Source organism: Notamacropus eugenii, chromosome 1 (assembly GCF_028372415.1).
Source record: "Notamacropus eugenii isolate mMacEug1 chromosome 1, mMacEug1.pri_v2, whole genome shotgun sequence".
NCBI lineage: Eukaryota > Metazoa > Chordata > Mammalia > Diprotodontia > Macropodidae > Notamacropus > Notamacropus eugenii.
In genome coordinates, this window is record NC_092872.1 from 277,243,228 (window position 1) to 277,264,819 (window position 21,592).

The 21,592-nt window shown below is 39.6% G+C and overlaps 1 protein-coding gene across 2 annotated transcripts in view; it reads right to left on the reverse strand.

Annotated features, from left to right (window-relative positions):
- PRKG1 (protein kinase cGMP-dependent 1) overlaps positions 1-21,592 on the reverse strand; it is a 1,294,615-nt gene that overhangs the window by 241,107 nt on the left and 1,031,916 nt on the right. Inside the window, exons 6-7 of one of the 2 annotated variants that reach the window (XM_072628923.1) lie at positions 15,350-15,427; positions 10,332-10,426 (exon numbers count right to left, since the gene is read on the reverse strand). In XM_072628923.1, the coding sequence (XP_072485024.1) occupies positions 10,332-10,426; positions 15,350-15,427 (173 nt within the window). Of the gene's footprint in view, positions 1-10,331; positions 10,427-13,967; positions 14,130-15,349; positions 15,428-21,592 lie in introns of those variants that run through there. The other variant, XM_072628924.1, reaches the window with a different exon arrangement.

Sequence of the window (21,592 nt, forward strand, 5' to 3'; positions counted from 1 at the left end):
AAAGCGATTCATCTCAATGCATCATGCACCACTGGTGGGAAGGAGATCCAGATTCCTTTGGTTTCTCTGTCTGGTTGGCTTCTGGATAGCAAGGCAGTACAACCATAGATATGAGGAGGTAGGTAAATCTTCATTGGTCCTCCCCTTTCCTTCACTGGAGGGAAGCTTGGCTAATTCTGCATAGTAGGACACACCAGCAAAACTTCAGCCTGCCCCTGTATTGGCTCTGTATGTCTATGAAAGCACCTTTGGAGTCTACTTAGTGGGTGGCCTTCCTTATGCATTTCTGTTCATTATCCTTTATTCTCATTAGAACATGAGTTACTTTAAGGTTGAGACTATTATTGTCTTTCTATCTTTAGTGCTCAGTGTAGTACTTGCACATAATAGGTATTTATTTTTTATTGATTAATTGATTATTGATTGACTGATTGCATATGGGTTGGGGAAAAAAAATCTCTCCCACTGGGTTACAGGGTTAGATGACAGAGATAACAAGGCACCCATCCTCCTTCTTGTCCAAACAGTGGGCTCTGAAGTGTGAACATGGGTTTAGAAACCCTGACCCAAAAGCTTGGATTTGTTCTACTTTTCAAAGTTTTCTTAGAGCAGAAGAGGAGCTGGTGCCCTTGCAGGGTTCCTCGCTGTTGCCTTCATGCCCCAACAGAGAAGTTCCTCCAGTTTGATGATTGTGGCAGGACCTGGCTTCGAAAAACTTATTATCTAGCAATGGAGAGAGGACATACATATGACTACCAATGCAAGGTAACAGGTAACATATGCAACATGATTGGTGCAAATTAATTATTAGAAGGCCATACAGGAGACAAGAAGGAGTTCATTTTTATAGATAAGTCTTTTACTGATTTCTATTGTCTCCTTCTAAGCATCTCAAATTTTTTTTTTATGTTATATCTGTTACTTTGGCATCTAGCTGGGTAGAGTCAATTTGTTGTTTTCTGTTTGTTTGCTTTTCCTTCCCCTTCCTTCTTCATCAGTTTTAAGTCTTTTGATAAGATTCACAAGACTTTTACCAGTTTTTGTTTGGTGTACTGAATTCCTGGCCAAAAGCCCATCATTATTATAGATTAATCCATGGTCTGGAAGTCTGAATCTTGTTCTTCGGCACCACTTTCTAACTAGCTGTTCTCTTCTCAACTCTGCCTTGGTCTTCTAAATTCCATATCTTTGATCATCAGTGGTCGTGAAAAGACCATCTGGGCTCCTAAATTTTTATTTTATTTCTTTTTTGTCAAGAACTAACTCCTCATAAGGCTTCCAAGGGCTCTTCAGGCAGGATCATTTATTCCAACATGAATCACCAGAAGTGGGTTGCTGGGAGATTAAGATCAAGATACACGCCAGCTTGATGGACTGCTGTCTCAGTACTCAGTACTCTCAGTCGGTCACAATGACCACCATTCACTTGTCTTTGAATTGCCAAAAATGTTTTATTTCCTGATATCATATGAGAGTGACACCCTTATCAATGTTCACCACATAAATAGCTGTTTCCTCCTATATGAGCAACTGGCAAATGCTTGCTTGTTGACTGAAAGGATGAATGGAGGATGCCATGAGAGTCTTTGTACATTTGAGGAAATAGCACCATCTCAAGAAGCATTTCATGCAAAATGTTGACCACTCTTTTTCACTTCTTGAAAGAGGTAGACAAATTAAAACAAGCAAAACAATAAAACAAAACCTAGCTCCAACAATATTGGGTTTAGAATCAAAAAACTGGGTTGGAGTTCCAACTCTGGCACTGACTAGTTGTATAACTGAAGGAAAGTCACTGAACTTCTCTGGGTGCCAGTTTCCTAATTTATAAAACTGGCACACAAATGCTTGTATTATCTACTTCATGAGACATAGCAAGATAGTGGACAGAGAGCCAGGCTCAGAGCCAAGAAGACCTGAGCCAAGGGCCCCATCTGACACATATTGATTATGGGATCCTAAATATATCACTTAACTTTTGTATCCTCCCTCCCTCCCTCCCTTCCTCCCTCCTTCCCTTCCTTCCTTCTTTCCTTTTCTCTGTCTCTGTCTGCTTCTCCCTCTCTGTCTTCATTTCTCACAGATATTAGGCGTTTAATAAATGCTACTTGACTGACTCAGTCATATAATTAGTATCCTACAGGGTCATAAACTTAGAGCTAAATGGGTCCTGAAGGGTTATCTAATGGAACCCTCCAACTTATTAATGAGGCACAATTCTGAGCTCCAAAGTCACATAGCTATTCAGTATCTGAGGCACATGGCAGGCCCTTGGGAAATATAAAGATTGGGTTCTAGTCCTGTTTCAGACATTTGCCAGCTACATGACCCTTGGCAAGTAACTGAACTGTTATCTGCCTCAGTTTCCCCATCTGTAAAACTGGATGATAATAATACCCCTATTGCCTCCCAGTTGAAATGATATGTTTAAAGCACTTTGCATGACAGTAAGCACACTAAAATGGTTAACTTTTATTAGCAGATTATTAACAAGAAGATTAGTTTTTATTGGGACACATTTAAGAATCTTTATTTTCAAGAATTCTAAACATCCCTTATTTTTTTACCTTTTCCTGGAGCTCCTGGAGGATTTTACATGGACTGAGTGACAAGCTTTGTGAATGAGAATGTGGAATCCCATCACTTTTGTACTTTTCCTTAATTTCACCGTGGAAAGTGACCTGATGCTTGTGACTGTAGGAGATGGGGAACCGGTTTAAAGAAAAATGCTCCGATATTCCAGTGCTTGCCCTAACCACTGAGGAAATGTGAAGCCTTTTAAATAATCATTCCCAAGTCCCATCTCTAATAGAAAAAAAAGACATTTTCTTAATCCCCATGAATTCAAAACGTTTTTAAGGCAATAGCTGTCACCACCATCATCTTTGTATTCTGTGAAGTTGATAGAACAGACAATCCTGATGGTCCATGGGATAAAACAAATTCTGTATCTCAGCATTCCATTAAGTTACTAGTTCTGAACCTGTTCTACACAACATTAGGCAGCACAGAACCAAAGGTACCATCCAGATAATGTGTCTGCACTTCAATTTCTTCTTTTGAAAATGATACTCTTTCAGGTCCCTCCCAGCTCTAGGGCAATGATCTCATAATGCCTTACTTTTAGCGGACTCAGACCCAGGGCCAGGGAGAAAAAGTAGAGAAGCTTTAGGGGGAGAACATGGTAGGGTTTCAAATATTTGAAGGGCTGGCCCTCAGTAGATGGATTAAAATCATTTTCATTGTTCCCAGAGGACATAATCATGAACAATGGGAGAAGCTACAGAGAGAGAGGTTTTATCTTTCTATGAGGAAAACCTCCCAAGAATTAGAGTCCCCAAAGCTAGAAAGGATCTCAGAGTTCTCCTGGTTCACCCCTGATTTTACTGTGAAGGAAAATGAGGCTTAGAGAAATATAGTCTATAAAAGAAGTAAATGGTGGAGCCAGGATTTGAATGCTGGTCCTTTGACCCCAAAGCCAGCACTCTTCCCACTGTGGATGCCATCTTCTACCATAGGAACTGTCTCAGAGCAGAAAGGTTGCCTTACACGTCTTTAATCAAGACTAGGCAATCTCTTGTCTAAGGATCATAAGTACTTAGACATGGAAATAGGACAAGTTCAGCTCCTTCATTTTACAGATGATTAACTCAGGTCCTGAGAATTTGAGTGGTTTTCCAAAGGCTTACAGACAGCAAACATCAGAGGCAGGATTTGAATCTATGTTTCCTGACTTCAAAGCCAGGGTCCCACTAGCTCCTCCTGACTCCTTGCTAGATCAGGGATGGTTTGGACTCAATGGGGTTCAAAACTCCCATTCATCTCTGAAATTTTTCACTTCCTCTTTTAGATTTCCCCTTAGCTATGTTCTTTCCAGGGAGGAAATACTACTACCCTATTTTGTAGCATATATGGAAATGTCTTTGGCAATAAACATAACAATAATATGGCCATAACCATCACTTTCCTAAAAATACAAGCCAGGTGTGTGTAAGTCAACACCAGCCCTGGCTCTCTTAGGCTAAAAATAATAGGCAAAGTTGCATTCACTGTGCAACAAATTAGTATCAGTTCTGCCGCTCTTAGTGGGAGCTATGAACCTGAACCCCCATTTTGGGCTATAAAAGTACTCCTGAATATCTTGAAAGGGCTTTCAAAAGCCATTTCCCTGAGAGATACACATTTTATTTGTGGAAAAAACATAATTTGAAATATTAAGTCCTAAATAAAGAGGGATGAATCACTGTAAAATTCAAACTGCATAGATTCTCAGAAAGGCCCATGAGGCTGCAGGTAATATGAAATTTCAGATAGAAACCAGAAATGAAATAAATCTAAATGAGGATAAGTTAAGCCTTTTCTTTTGTTAGAGCAATGATGCTTGAGGAAAAGATGATAAGAAAACAAAGACTTAGGTCAAAGCAGGGTCAAGGCATTCAGTCCACAGGATCATTGAGCAGGAAGGGCCCTCAGGGTATCCCATCCAACACTCCCATTTCTACTGAGGCATGAGGAGGTTATATGACTTGCCCAAGGAAAGCAAGGGGGAGAGGCAAGATTTGAAATCAGGTGCTCTGACATTGGAGACATTGCTTTGCTATCAGAGTATCTGAGTTCAAATCCTGACTCTGATCTTGGAAAGTTACTTAATTTTTCTTGGCCTCAGTATCCTTCTTTGTAAAATGAGGACATTGAGATAAATGAGGGATCCTTTACCTGAATTCTGTGAGATTATTGAAAAACGTTTTGGCAACTACAGTTTAACATAACTACTTTCCTTCATAATACTATGCATTTAAAAATGTTCTGCTGAGAAGGGGTCCATAGCCTTCTCCAGAACGTCCAGTCCATATCACAAAAAAAGCTAAGAATCCCTAAACTTCTTGAGCTAGAAGGTCCCTTCCAACTGTAAATCTATGGTATTGTGATCCCAAATTCCAAACCAGGACTTCCAAACAAGTGAAAATTCAAAAGCTGGGAATGGTTGAGACAGCATATAAACTACCAATATCTGGAAAGTGTGTATACAATTTTAAGAATCTTTCTAAGGAGTAGTATGTGTGTATAATCTACCAATGTCAGGCACATGATGCCTAGCATCTATAGTCAGAAAACAAAGGTGAATGTGGGATGTGTTAAGCATGAGCAGAAAAGTCCTGACCATGGCCTTACAGACAATATCCAAAGAATAAATTTCTGTGAAGGAGAAACTGCACTTTCACCAACTGCCAACCAAGTACTGCAGGGCAGACAAGTCAACCTTGAAACTACAAGACGCTGAATTAGAGAGAGGAGGCTGCATTGTCAAGCTAGTCAAATCACCACCACCACCATCTCCCTTAAGATTGTAATGGAGAAAGTCCCAGGAGGACCTGGAGCCCAAGAGCCTTGAGAATAGCCATGCTTTTTCTTTTTGTGGTGGCCAAGAATTGAAAATTGAGGGGATGCACATTAGTTGGGAATGACTAAACAAGTTGTGGTATATTATTGCGGTGAAATTCTATTATGTTATAAAAAATGCTGAGGGGCTGGGTTCAGGAAAACCTTAAGGATTATATGAACTGATGCAAAGTGAAGTGAGAAGAGCCAGGAGAAAATTATACCCTGTGATAGCAATATTGTAATTATGGCCAGGTGTGTGTGTGTGTGTGTGTGTGTGTGTGTGTGTGTGTGTGTGTGTGTGTGTGTGTGTGTGTGAGAGAGAGAGAGAGAGAGAGAGAGAGAGAGAGGGAGAGAGAGAGAGAGAATACAAATAACTCCAATTCCAGCTCAGTGCCTTCAGCTACCACCCTGAAAATCAGCCCCTGTGGAAATGCAGCCTGGCCCTGGTGCCTGTAGGTTCTATAGCTGTAGCTACTGAAAATCCAGAAAATTCTCCACACCAAAGTCCTTGGTTCAACATCATTAATGGCATGCTTTTTTTTTTTTATCAGTGGAAATAACATTAAGGAAAAGGCCTTCACATTTTCTTTGCCATAACACTCTAGGGATCATGAGACCTCTTCACCTGACTTATAACTGAAGCTTCACACATGTGTTGTCCCCTCCATTACAATCGGAGTTCCTTAAGAGCAGAGGAAATCCTACTTTTTCTACTTCTAACCTCAGCACTTAGCACAATGCTTTGCACATAGTAAGCACTTAAAACTTTTCCCACCCATTCATTGCTTCATCATTTCAGAAAACATGGTCTTGTGTGAAAGAGGATAGGGTAGGGTAGGGTAGGGTAGTTTTGGGTGGGGATGAAGACAGAGACCACAGAAAGGTGCAGCCAAAGGAATGATGCCTTGGTGATGTGTAATTCAAGGGGGGAAGCTGCTGGTTGAAAGGATATGATCCCTCTCCCATATCTTTTGTCCTCACAGTCTTTCTCTGAATATCTTTTGAGCTAATCATCCTCTGCTTCTTTTTATACTTCTCTTGGTGTGTGATACTCCCACAAGAGAATTTCATGTCCTAGAAGGTGGGGCAGTTGTCATTTTTATCACCCGCATGGCAGGTGATGCTAATAGAACATACTTAATAATGGTTTGTTGTCTCAGGACCATATTGGAGAGGGTTCCTCATGCCTGGCAAGGGTTTTGTTTGTCTGTTTGTTTTAAATTCTAAACTTAAATAAAACAAGCATTTCCATAACATGGTAGAATAGAAGAAAAGGTAATTTCACATAAAACTGCAAACCTATTATGCATAACTTGCAATTCCTTTAAAATTTATAATAAAGTTATTGTACAATTTTCTTTTTTTCTTTTCTTTCCTCTTCCTCCTGAACCTAAAGATGGCTACTATTAGATACAAATATGTGTATATATGTAAAATCCTTCTATACATACTTCTATTTATCTTTCTTTCTCTGGATGCAGGTAGTGTCTTCTTCAAAGGTCCTTTGTAGTTAATTTCAGTATACATGATAGTTAAAATGACTTAGTCACTCAAAATTGTTCTTAAAACATTATTGCTACTACCGTGTACAATGTTCTCTTGGTTCAGATCATTTTACTCTTCATTATTTCATACAAGCATATCCATGTTATTCTGAGAGCACCAAGTTTATCTTTTCTTATGGCACCATCATATACTACAACTCATTCAACCATTTCCCAACTGATAGACATTCCTGCAATTTCCAGTTCTTCACCATCACCAAGAGAGCTGCCATAAATATTTTAGAACATTATCGGTTCTTTTCCTTTTCCCCAATCATTTTCGGAAATAGACCTAGTAGTGGTATTGCTGAATCAAAGGGTATAGGCAGTTTGATAATTCTTTGGGCATCATTCAGATTATTCTCTAAAATGACTGGATCAGTGCACAGTTCCACCAACAGCCAATCAGTGTCCCAATTTTTCCACATTCGATTCAACATTTGTTCTTTTCTCCTTCAATCATTTTGGCCAATCTGATAGTATAAAATGATACTGCAAAGTTGTTTGAATTTTCATTTCTTTAACCAGTGATGATTTAGAGAATTTTTACATATGCCTATAAGTTGTTTTGATTTCTTCATCAGAAAACTACCCATTCACATACTTTCACCATTTATCAATTGAGGAATGACATATCCTCATAGATTTGACAAAGTCCTTTATATATTTGACATGAGATCTTTATCTGATAAATTCTCCATGAAAATAGTTTGTTCCCAATTGTCTTCTTTCCTTCTGATCTTGGCTACATTTGTTTTATTTGTACAAAACCTTTTTAATTTAATGTAATCAAAATCATCCACTGCACCTCACACTGCTCTCTGTCTCTTGATCATTCATAAACTGTTTGCTAATAGGGCTTTGGAGTCATGGAGTGATGTGATGTGATCAGAACAATTCATTAGAAACAAGGCAACATGATGTAGTGGAGAATTTGTTGCTTCAAATGACCTGGATTTATGGTAAAATCCTCTCAGCATCATTGACCTTTGTATCTTCATTAGCTGAAAGGTGGGTTAGGAGGAGAGCACTCTGTGGTTCTTTCCAGATCAAACTCTACATACCTAAGATCCTAAATCATAGCAAGGGGCAGGACATGTTGACCCATGACTCTACTAGAGAGATGTTATTGCTTAGCTAATTGGCTCTGCTGGAAAGAGAGTATCTCTAGGCTTTCCTCATACAGAGGAAATTCTCTCCTGGTTTTATTCCCTTTTTGGAAATCTAGCTTCTAAAGCACAAAGAGTTGTGCAGTGGGCCAAGGGAGATGCACCTGTACAGAGCCCCTTGCCCAAGATCCTTTCTGCTGGTGCCTTCCGTTGGAGAATTATCCTCACTAACATTTCTTCTGGTTTTGCCACATGAAATGCATAGGATAAAATAAGATACCACAGGTTTACATACAAAGCTACAGAGGGTCTGGCACATTTATGAATGAGTTAGTTGAAAGATATGCAACCGCAGGGAGGGAAGCAAATGGTCAATGTGTGCTATTACAGTTCTCTTATTTGTTACCTCAGAAAGGAGAGAGCTCATGGCCTCTGATTTTGGAGGGAGAAATGACAATTTGCCAAGCTGTGTTTGTTTATGGAATGTGTATGGCCAATGCTTTATGATACAGCTTTTAAAATTGAGCAGAAATAGAAACCTGTTTCTATTCTGAACCATTTTGAGGATCAGTAACCCCCTGTTGTTAATTCTTCCAGATAAACACTCTTACACCTGGAATTAGACATTCAAATCTTACCAGCTGTCTGTTTCCTCTTCAAGGCAATTCTGGGACTGACTCTCTAACAGATTAACTACTTGGATAGCCTGGGCCTCAGGCTGTATCAAATGAAGGGTTTGGCATCAGTTATGACGTTCAATGTCTTTGTGATTCCAAGGGATCAAATAGGGAAATGGGGCAATATGCTTTTGCCAGAAAGGTCTTTTCTCTGTCTTGACAGTAGGGCTAAAGCTTATACTTTATGGAAAAACCAGCGATATAAAATCACATGGCCTTGTCCACTCAACCTCTTAATAATAATTAATTAAAATATTTCAAGCAAATTTTGCTACATAATTGTTTTTAGGGGGCACCTGTATTTATCTCTCATCATCCCAAAGATTGCAGTGTTGAACTAGCCAATACATTGCATGTGAAGAGCACCACATTCTTACCACATTCCCTTGTCCTCCTTTGAGGTTTATATAAGTCATTTCTACCAACCAGTCAGAAGTTCCATTGTGACCTTTCCTGAGTCCCACAGAGAGTAACTTAAACAAGATTCAAATCTTGGTCTTCTTGACTCCAAGCATGGTACTCTACCCAGTGTGCCATGCCCCTCATTAAGACCACTCTGTGAGGTCTCAGGGGGATGTCAACATACCATAATTTGGCACAATGCCTGGATGGCCATCCTCAAAGTCAGGAAAACTTGACTTCAGGTTCTGCTTCTGACACACACCATCTGGGTGATCATGGGCAAGTTATTAACCTCTCAATGGCCTAGGAAACTGCCTAAGAGTACAGTTGGAACAGAGTTGTGGATCAGTATACAAGTAAATGCACATACCTACTACCATTGGAGAGATCAGATACTCTATAAAACAAGATAAACTGATGTCATTGGTAATGTAACTTGTTGCCCAATTCCTGCTGGGCTCTGGACATCTCTTCTTGGCTAGATGCTGCCATATCTCAGTCCTCACCACTACTATGCCCAAGGTAACCCAGAACATTATTCCAGCCCATCCCTCAGCCCCACAACCTCTTTCCCAAGAGTCAATGGTCATGGATCACCTGCCCCGCCATTGTTCCCCAAAGTCCCTTGCTGCTAAGCCTGCCTGTACATACTGTCTCCCCTTTAGAATGTGAGTACCTTGAGTCAGAGAATCTTGTTTTTCTATCTCTATCTTCAGAGTTTGGCACATAATAGGCATTCAATAAATGTTTCTCCTTTCCATTTAATTCTATTCCAACCTTCAAAGAATCTTTAGAGATAGTCCAATGCTTGAGATGTAAAAGGAGAAAATCATTCAGTAAAGTGAGAATTTCATAGAATCGGAGGTATAGAGATAGAAGGAACCTTAGACATCACAAATTCAGACAAGACTTTTAAAATTGCTTCACACATAGCAGGCTTTGTATAAAGATGGAGTCCTCTCCCTTTTCTCTCCCCCTTTAAGTTGATTATGGGTCAGTGTTTTATCCATTCTGTGTCTCTGGAAGGCCTTCATAGGTCACCAACATGGACATCACCACATGTTCAGCAAAAGTCTGTTTGTATGGGAGACTCCATTGGAAACAAGAAAAGTGAGTGAGGCTACCATATGTGATTCTGGCCTATTGGCCACTTACAGTCAAAGGAAGGAGTTCATTACTACTCTCAGATGAACAAATCAATAGCAATTTCCACTTACCCCTGCAGGGCCTTTTCTCCAAACCAATCTCCTTTCCCTAAAGTGCGAAGAAAGATTGGGTCTTCACTTGGGGAATCTTCTCGAGTGACATTTACCTAATGGGGGAAAGAAGAAAATGAAAATGTTAGAAGAAAAAAAGTCTTTGTCACAAGTGTTGGTGGATGATGATGACGACCACCTTGGGCTTGTCACAAACTTGCATCTATCCTTCAAGGTGTGTCTCCTCCGTAAAGACTTCCTAGGTCAGGAATTTATCCTGTTTCTGAATTCCTCTAGCAAACACACACACACACACACCCATACACACACACACACACACACACACACACACATACACACACACACCCCAAAAAACTCAGCCAAAAACCCAAGACCTTGTCTTTCATAGGACTGTATATTTGGGGCTGGAAAGCTTAAAAGTAATCTAGCACAAATCCTGTCAGTTACACATGAGGAAAGTGAGGCCTAGAGAAATTAAATGAGTGGTCAAAGCTGGAACTTGAACCCCAATCTTCTGACTTCAATCTAACATTCTTTCCACTGTAAATCATTGACCTTTGAAACAGAATTAAAAGACCCAGAGGTCAGTGCTAAATAATACTGTGTCAAAGTGTTTGTGACTCAGATTTCTGCCAATTTGATGAACAGGGAGGTGGAGGTGGAGATTGTAAAGCTATTTCAGAACATTCTGTCACCCCTTTCTCTGACTGTTTAGAAGACAGTTTCTTTACCAAGGCAAAGCTGTTTTCTGCTTGAATAAATGGAACTCAACAAAGAAAGGGAGGTCTGTCTGGAGGGCCAGGCCCCTGCTGCATCTCTTACTGCATTTTCTGGAGAAAATACATTTAGTGGCCCAGAGAAAATATGCTCCCTCAGGCACCATTTTCACATTTATTTTTTTTTAATGTAGGGAAATTACTTGTTTTCTTTTTTGCCCTAAGATAGGCTTATTAATATGCTAAGTCCAAGGCTCCCTGACATCCCTGGCCTACCTCTGCATTCTGTTCCTCATCTTTGCCTTTATGAATGAGGCTGCCTTACCTTCTGCTTCTCCATTTTTTCTACTGGAGTCAGCACAGACCAGTACTCACTTTTACTTTTCCCATAAATCCCTGTAACAGGTTGGGGAGGATCCCTAGCTGATGAAGAAGTATGAGGGTAAGGTCAAAACACTGTTGATTCTCTTTTCTCAAAAATCCCTGTGGGTCTCTGGGGAAAACTACCAAAGGACTGGGGTCCTTGATTTATAATTTATACCCTGTTTCTCTGGCATCCCCTTCCAATGACTCATCTTATGGTTCCCAAAGGCTCTGACAATGTTACACAGCCTTGGAGTTGAGATTCAGAAAGACCTAGGTTTGAATTACACATCAGACACTTACTAACTATGTGACAATGGGTAAGTCACTTTACCTGTATGACCTGTAAAATAAAGTATTAGACTGCAAGTCCTCTAAGGTTATTTCCAGCTCCCAATTTATGATCTCTCTTCTGAAATGTTTTAGGTATATCATCCAGAGTAAATTCCCCAACCTCTCTGTGCCTCAGGTTTCTCATTGAAAAATGGTAGGGATAAATTCAATGATAGTAAATAATTGGTGGTGTTCATTTAATTCTTTAAGGTTTGTACAGTGCTTTACCAATATTGCCCCCAAGCTAGACGGCCTTCAAAGGCTATTTTGGTTCTGTATCTGTGACTTCACCTCTTAAATATCCTGCCCATGTGACACCAGAGAGATCATTTCTGTGCCTTGTGAAATGAGGGGGTGTGACTCAAGATTTTGAAGTTTAGAGCTAGATCATTGACCCTGTAATCTAGAAAGGCTTTGTATCTCATCCTGAGGACTAAGGATGCTGGTCTTGGACAGCCAGCCTGGTCACTGTGGACAGCAGCGTTATCAGAAAGCTCGAACAAAACATACTTTAGTTTTTGATAGCAGACGTCCAGGAAACCGAAGTTTCTCCCCAGACTCTCATAGTCCTCAGAATAGTCAAGGGACGACAATGGTGCATTTGTCATTCTCACTGAGTTTCTCCTTTAAAAGTCTCCAAAACTGGCAGCCACATAAATATCCACTCTCCTAAGTTTGGCCACAAACTTTTGCTTCTTTCAGGGAGTGGTGAATATTCCTAATCATAGTGTGCCTCCAACAACGTAGCTCACAGTAACAGCCGTTCTGTCAGCAGTGTAAGGCCCATAAACATTGCACAAAGGGAAAAGACCCTCAGATGGTTGAGGAGGCAAAGAACCTCCAGACCAAGAGCATCTGTTGGTTACATTCAAATTTCAATAGATTTTCTATTAATTTTCAGCCATGAAACATGAGCTAATATATGCTAATTGATTAACCTATGAATAAAGAGTTTTACTTTGATTAATTTTCTTTGATTCTGGAAAATCTGAGATTCAATTTGTCAGACTCTTCCACCCCTCACTCCAGCTTCTGTGCTGAGTATCCTCACACATTCTGACTGACCACAGATAATGCTCCTCTGTTCGTGTTTCTAAGATTGCCCTGAAAAGATCGATAAGATCAGGAATTTATAGCCAGAAAGGATTTGAGAGGCCACTCTCCCCACTCTACTCCTCACCTCCATTTTCTAGATAAGGAAGATGGAGAACAAGGAAAATAAGTGACTTGCTTAGGGTCACACAGCTAGTAAGTGTCTGAGGTGAGATTTGAATCTAGGACTCTGAGTTCAAGTCCAGCATTCCCTCTACTACATGATGCTGGCACTTGACAAAAGGAAGTGGTCCCAGGGATTACAAATAGTTAGTCTCAAGTGTACTATAACACTCCATTTTCTTTCTTCTCATCCCTAGAATTCCATGCTTCCTGTTCTCTGAATTATCCAATATTTATTTATATAAATGCTGGATTTCTGTATTTGTCCCTCCCTCTCCACCCCCATTACTTAGCTCTCTGAGAGTAAATAATCTTTCTTTTTTTCTTTTTCTCAGGTGTTATCATAGGGCCTTGTATATACTAAGTACTTAATATATGCTTACTGAATTGTTGTTGGCTTGATACTGACATATTGGATCTTGACCTTGGTCTTGGATACGAACCCTGACCGGCTTTTCCTGTTTTGGTTCTTGACTCTGGCTGGTGATGGGCTTGTCCGTGGGTTGGTGTAGACTTCCTAAATGATGTTCATGAGAGTTCCCTGATTCATCTCACCTTTGTTGGTATCTTCCATGACCTTGTTTTCTCCCTCCAGATTCCATCCCTGTGTTGTTCCTTGATTCAGTGGAACTGGAACTAGACTCTCCTTGCATTGTAAACGTGCAGGTATCCTGTTCAGACGGATGACCTTGCCTAGGGACTGCCTCCTTGTTGCTCTATACCTGACCCTGGCTCTTGGTTGCTCTCTAGTGGCTGATTAGAGCATGAGTCCACCTGAAATACAGGTTAACCCTTGTATTGGGGCCCCATGCCCCGAACTACCATAGCAAAAAAAAAAAAAAGAAAAGAAAAGAAACATGTTCAGAAGCTGCTTCTAAACCTGTTCAAGAATATGTGATTTCGTGTTGCTTTTAAAGTTGTCAGTCCCTGGTCTGTGTTTATTCTTCAGATTCTCAAAGGTGAATCAAAAGTAGAAATGCAATGACAATGTGAATGTTACTTCCCTCACCTTGGTATCTGCTTCCTTTTTGAGGGTGAGACAACATAAGGACTCATACTTTGTCCTCATATGGACATGCCGGGGGCCACATCACAGCCCTTTACTTTTCTTCTCCCACTTTCTGCACAGCCCTAAATGGAAACTGAAGTGCAGAATAGTCAAGTGACTTGCCTAAAGTCACATAGCTTATGAAGGCTTGGTCCAGAACTTGAGCCTGACTCATCTATTCCATGGTCGGGGCACTTTACTCTCTCGATTCCATCTCTACTATCATGGTCACAATCACTGGGCAACCAATGTGTACATGGGAGAATTCTGTGAGAGTGCAGAGAAGACATAGTATATGGGCACAACATCCTCTGATTCCTACTGGTTCAGCCAGGGACACAGTGGCAAAGGGGATATAGAGCAGCTATGGGATTCTCAGTCATAACTAAGGTGGAACTACCTCAGGGCACCAACATCTGTTAATGTATTTCTAGCCAACTATCCCAGAACCTGACAGGCCTCTACTGACAGTGTGCTGTGCACTGCCATAAGGGTGCCTCTTCCCCATTCCTCCACTCCACCCCATACTATCCTTTCCCTCCCCCAATTTATTTTATTTTGAGTGTGCTGACTAGGGAGGATTTACCTCTGTGATCCCCACTCAACTGAATTTGCTCTAGGTCCCAGAATTCCTCCTTATGGTTCTGAGGGCTTTTTGTTCATTAAAATCTACATGGAGCTTTCATTCTTATGAACTTTTGTTATCTGACAGTAGTCTTCTTTTCCCTCTTCATCTTTATATCTTAGAATTTGATTTCCTTCAAAATCCAGGTCAAGCAATGTCTTTTACATTAAATCTTTCCTGATCTCCTGGTCACCTTGGATTCATTTTCCATGTAGTTATATACATATTGTTTCCATTAATAGAGTACAAACTTCTTGAAGGCAGGGACTATTTCATTTTTTGTCCTTCTATTCCCAGTGCCTATTATGGTACCTAGCTCTACGAGGCACTTGATAAATACTTGTTGATTGATTAGTTGGTTAATCATATTCTTTCCTTTTAAATATAAGTCTACCCTCCATCTTCTCCCTGTCCCTTAGAAGTGAGTGAAGTGGCCTCTTCTTCATTCAGTCACTCATTCACTCATTCCCCTAGGATTTATTAAGTATTTACTATGTACCAATCACTGGTTAAATTCAGGTTTAATTGTCTTAAAAATTATAGGTTCTTTTCTTCTAGAATTAACTCTCCAAATCCTAGTTTCTGGTTGCCCTCTCCCAGTGACAGAAGGTTCGAAAAGGTTACATTCTAGAGTCTTTCCAGAGAAAAACCTGACTAAGAGAGGTTGCCCCAAGGTGATCACTGTTCCAGGCTCAAAGGTTATCAGAAAAAAACTTACCGTTCCTTTGCTGATGATGAAGAAGGTATCCCCTCGGGCCCCTTGCCTGATGATGTATTCCCCATTCTCATAGTGCGTCTGAAAAATATAAGGAATAACAGAAAAACTGAGAAGCCATCATCACCAAAGAGACTGACCAAGGTACAAGACAACCCCTACAGTTTACACCATAAAGCCAGGGCAGCAAAGTTCATTAATTCTGGCACCCATGATGATTATAGAATTGTCCTAACCTAAGACGTATAATACTTATGAATGAACCACTTCAATCTTGCTCATTTTTCTAGAATTGTGTTTATAATTCTTCCTCTCACTCTTCCACAAAAGCCCCACCCCCCAGGAATTACAGTCACATTGTCCTGCTTATTTTTCTGAATTGAACGAGAGGAAAATATACATTTTCCCCTTCCATTGACAGAAATAGGACCAAACAAAACTTCAGAAGTACTTGTTAACTTGGAATCTTTCCATAATTTTATTTGCTGTTCCCATCTAGTGTTCCTATCATCCTCAGAATGATGCATATGCTTGCTGAATACAGTATAGCTAGTAATATAGCGGGTTTTAGACTAAGTTTTCAGTTTAAAACACATTCTGTGTTTTAAAATCCAGGCTTCAGCACTTTGTCTTTTGATTATGTCAAAGAGAATTCCTTAATTTTGTGAGGCCAATTCAAGCCCAACACCTGTAGAATCTGAGACAGTCATTCTGGGATCACAGGATGACTACAAACTGACAGATAATCCCAATCTGGGTATCAAAATTCTGTTTCAGTTACAGGCACTCAACATATTCCCAGAGTACAAATTATGCCTTCTAAGACCAGAAGCAATTTTTCTCTCTAAGGGATAGGAGAGAACTCATTGCTGGGTCAGAAGGCATACAAGCTGAAAACTGAGAACCACACACCATCTGGCCCTGAGCTTCTTTGTAATGTAGCAGGGAGCCATAGTTGGGGACAGAAAGCAGTATTGTCAACTGTTCTTAGAAGACATAGAACTCGTGATGTGCATATAATATCCATTAGATGGAGCACCATGATAAATCCTTGTAAACTCATGCTCTTTCTCCTCACAATCTTATTCATTCATAATTTTGCCACTGAACTTCCAATAATTCATTTTTATTATGACTTAGTTTCCATTCAAAGTTGGACAATCACTACTTTGCTTCTGAATTATGGTAGTAGACGAAAGACTTCTTCAATTCATTCATAAAGTGGTTCAATCATTCATTCATTTATTATATTGAGTGTCTACTGTGTACAAAGCACTGCACTGGGGACCGCAGAGACTACAAAAATATAGTGCATCTGATCTAAGGATTTCCTTTGCTGAAGAGCTTGCACTAGCACGATATTGCCGTTAGTGTAAAAGACAACCTTGTTTGTTTGACATTTACAGTTTCCTGAAATTTGGATCCAACCTATCACTCAAGACAGATTGCACGCTATTCTCCCTTGCGGATGCTATAGTTTGTCAGTCGTTACCAGTATATGACAGTTAATCTCCTTGTGCCATTTCTTCATACAGGCTGTCCCTCATGTCTGGAGGGCTCTGTCTCTAGGAATCCACAACTTCTTTAGAGGTTCAGCCCTAGTACCACTTGCTTCATGAGACCTTCCCAAGGACCTTCCCTCGTGATCATTGTTCTGGCTCCCTTCTTCTTCTTCTTCTCCTCAAAAAATCAACTTTTTATATATTTTTACATCTATTTATCTCTGTACTTAAGTCCCTCCCTTCATTAGAATCTAAGTTCCTTAAGGGAAAGGATTGCTTCATTTTTGGTTTTATATCCTAGCACAATAACTAACACATAGAAGGTTCTTAATAAATCCTTGTTGGATTGAATTTCTTTGCATATATTTTAAAGTGTGCATCCATATCATCATTATGGCCATATTCAGATAGAGTTTCAATTCTCCCAGGTTAAGGAGAAAATATTGCAAGCAACAAGAAGAACATTAATTCTATGGAAATACAGTCATGATTTCACAAGACCTAGCATCTTCTACTTTAAAAGACCACAGATCTTGGAACATAGTATTTTGAAGAGCAAAACAGATGGCGTTGTGTCCAAGAATAACTTAACCAGCAAAGTTGAGTATAATTATGAATGAAAAAGAAATGGACATTTCACAAACTGAAAGACTTTCAGGTATTTGTAACAAAAAGATCAGAACTTAATGGAAAATTTGATATTAAAGATATAAAAGATCCAGAAGAAATAAAAAGAAAATTAAATTAAAGACAATTTATATGGTACTCATTAAAGTCAAACTATTTACATATATCTATTTATAAATGTATATGTACATACCCATACATACATGTGTAGTACATATGCACACATGTATGCATGTACACATGTTATATATATATGAAAAATTTATCATTATTCTTAAAACTGTCATCATTACTAATGTAGTTTAAAAGAAAGACTGGGGCTAAGTGGTGTATGATGGAGTGATTCTAAAAACAAAATTGTAGGAAAATGTAAAAGGGAGCTACTATATTATAAAATTGGGGCATGAAAGGAAGAACTAATACAGAGGAAGCAGGTGGGGGTGGAGAGCTGAGAATACTGAAACCTTACTCTTCTCTGAGTTGAAGAGGAAATAAGGGGTATACCTGGAAGTGCATAGAAGTCTTCTGAACATGCAGAGAGTGAGAAAACTGGGGGAAAGGATAGGGGAGGGACTTTTGGAGGGGTGTGTGCATTGGGATTGGGAGGGTGAGGGGAGAAGAGAAGCTAACAGCAGTAGGATAAAAAGAGAGGCTAAGAAAGAAAATAGTATGTAAAAATAAAATGGAGGGAAATAGACAAATAATTTATAACTTTGAATGTTAATGGAATGTTTATAGCAACTCTCTTTGTGGTGGCAAAGAACTGGAAATTGAAGGAATCCCCATCAATTGGGGACAGGCTGAACAAGTTGTAATGGAATATTACTGTGTTATAAGAGGTGATGAGCTCAATAATCTTCAAAAGGCATGGAAGGACATATACAAAATGATGGAGTGAAATGAGCAGAACAAGAGAACGTTGTATGTAGTAACAGCAATATTGTTTTAAGAATGACTTGAGTGACTAAGTCATTTTGACTATTATAAATACACAAATTAAAAATAAAGGACATATGAAGAGAGATGCTATCTGCCTCCAGAAAGAATTGACAATATTTATGTATATGTGTATATACATATAAATATATATGTATATATGTGTATATACATACATACACATACATATGTGTATGTGCATAATGGTAACCATCTCTAGGGCAGGGTGGGATGGAAGGGAAGAAAAAAGAAGGAAAAAGAAAAAAAATTGCATGAAAATTATATATTTAAAAGGAATAGTAACTTGTACATAGTATACTCGCAGTTTTATATGCAATTACCTTTTTTATTATACTATGTAATGTAAATGTTTGTTTTATCCCATAAACTAAACATAAAATAAATTTTGAAAAATAGTCTCCAGAACTTAGAATGGTCCCTGACACATAGTAGGTGCTTAATAAATGTTTGTTGACAACTTCACTGGAAATAATGATAGTCAGAATGATAGGATTAGGGTTAATGTTTAAGTAGCACTTTATGGTTTGTAAAGCACTTTCCAAATGTCATCGCATTTGATTCTCATAACAACCCTGGGATGTGGGTGCTATTAACACCCCCATTTTGTAGATGAGGAAATGGAGACAAGTAGAGGTCAAGTGGCCTGACCATGTTGATTTAGCTAATAATGTCTGACTCCCACGGGCATCTTGACCAGGGCAGCTCTAACACAACACCGTAAACAGTTACTTAGCTTCTTTCTGACTGACTGATGTTTTTTCCACTTGAAACAAGCAGACCCTTCTCTTTGGATTCCAAGGTTAGAACACAGAGGCATTGTCTACAGCAGCCAGCAGCACTGCACTGCACTGAAGCCCCACATATCTCAGTGGGGAAGGCAGAAAATGTACTAGAGAAATAAACGACTCTTGACCTTGAGGAACTTTGTTAATACAGCTGCAGCCACAGAATGTAACATGAGCCAAGACTACTTACAAAGAAAAATCTCAAAAATTGTGAAGTATTGCAGGGAGAACAATATTGTTAGTAGACCACAAGTGCTGCAAGGAAGTAGACAAGAGGTGATTGTGACTTATCTAATTCAGTCACATTGTCAAGGCCATTTGTTTTTGTTTTTTACTCATGTTCTCTGGTGGGAAACATGGCCTAGAATAACGAGATTTGGTGTGTGAAACACCTAATGACATAAGGATTCTCAGAGGCGATGGAGGTCCCTGACATGAAGCCAGAAGTAAGAAACAAAACAGAATGAGCAGACAAAAAAAGTCTAATGTAAGTTCATTGAGGGTAGGAAGGTCATTCAGTTGTTGTCCCTTTTATCCCCAACACAACATCTGGTATACAAGAAGCACTTAATTAATGCTCCTTAAAGGAATGAATGAGTGAATGAATCGTGTTGCTTCCTTTTGCTTCTCCGATATGACAGTGTGTCTTATTCAGAAGAAAATAAATAGAAAGAGGAAGTATAATTCCTTTTTCTCTAAACAATCTCTGCCTATTCCTGGTCACTCCCCTTTCCCCAGTGGGAGAGTTGTTGTATTTATGTTAAAATTAGTGGCCGAAATCTCAAAGTACAGGTTTTAGCATTTGATTTAAGAACTTTTAAAAAAAATTCTTTCATTTATACTCTCTAGAGATATTTTTTTTCCTTTTTTAAAATTACGTTTTAGATTTCTGTTTCATGAATTTAGGAAGCAGGTAATAGTTTCACTATGGTCTCTGTGGAAAGGTCTAGTTCCCTCATCTTTCATAGTTGCTACTGGTCAAGATGCTGATCCAGCACAATCGGTGCCCACTGACACTCACCAGCTTGTGGCTTGGCTGAGGAAACACTGAACTGTGGCCAGGACCCATGAACTTGAGACCAATCACCTCTGCCATGGAGACTGTCTTCCTTGTAAGAGATACACTCAACCAGGTGCACTCAGGGGCAGAGAAAGTGCTGAGCTGCTTGGGAAGTGACTGGCATCCTCCTGTTGGTTTCCTGTACATGGGAGTGCTGTGTGACGAGGGGCCAGAGTTTATCCACTAGACTAGACAGGGGCACCTGAAGAATTCTGATTGGTTGGTGAATCCACCCAAGGAAATCCCCTTCTCCTTCCACTGGGAGAGTAAGCAAGCAGGAGCAGCTTAGGACAAAGCATGAGCAACAGACTTTAGTCTGATCTGATAAGGCTACAACTGTGCATACTAGCTAAGCATTTATGCGAGGGCTTAGGGGGAAGGGCATTGGAGGAGTTGATGAGTTTTCCAGATTCTTCCAGTTGACCATGTGTGACAACACTTGGATACTTTGGGAAGGATGGCATCATCCCACTGAAGGAAAGAGGCAAGAACCTAGAAATGAATTTGAATTTAAAATCCAAGGAATCCACGGTCAGTCAGTAATCATTTATTAAGCACTTGCTATATACCACACATTTTCCTTAGCACTCTTGTCTAGAAAGAAAGGCAAAATGGTGCCTGTCCTCAAAAAGCTCACATTCTGATGGGGTAGACCATGTGTTAATAACCAGGTAAATACAAGACATAGACAGAGTAGATGGAAAATCATCTCAGAAAAGAAGTTACAAGCAATTGGGGGAAACCAGAAAAGATCTCCTGCAAAAGGTGGGATCTGAGCTGATTTGAGGGAAGGCAGGGAAGACAGGTGATGAGGAGGGAGGACATGCTAGGCATGGAGGTCAGTCAATGCAAAGGCACAGACATGGGAGTGTATGTACAAGGATGATTGCTGATCAATCACACAGTTAATGGAGGAGAATAAAACATAAAAAGGATGGAAAATATGAAGGAATAAGGTTACAAGAACTTAAAATTACAAATAGAAGAATTTATATCTATCCTGGGAGAAATAGGGAGCCACTGAAATTACTAAGTAAAGGGCAGGGTAGGAAGATATTTGACACGGTCTGGTCTTCACTATAGGAAAACCTGGAAGCTGAGTGGAGGATGGATTAAGTGAAACTTGAGGCAGGGTGAAGGTATGTGGCTGAACGAATGGAAAGAAGATGGCGTAAAGGAGAGCTTTTGGAAAGGTAAACATGATGAGGTTTGTAGGTCAGTAAGAGTGAGGAATTGAGGATAACACCAAGGTTGAAGCCTTAGGTGAAAAGAAAGATTCTGGAGTTCAGAAAAGGAGTTTTGTCGTTGTTTTTTA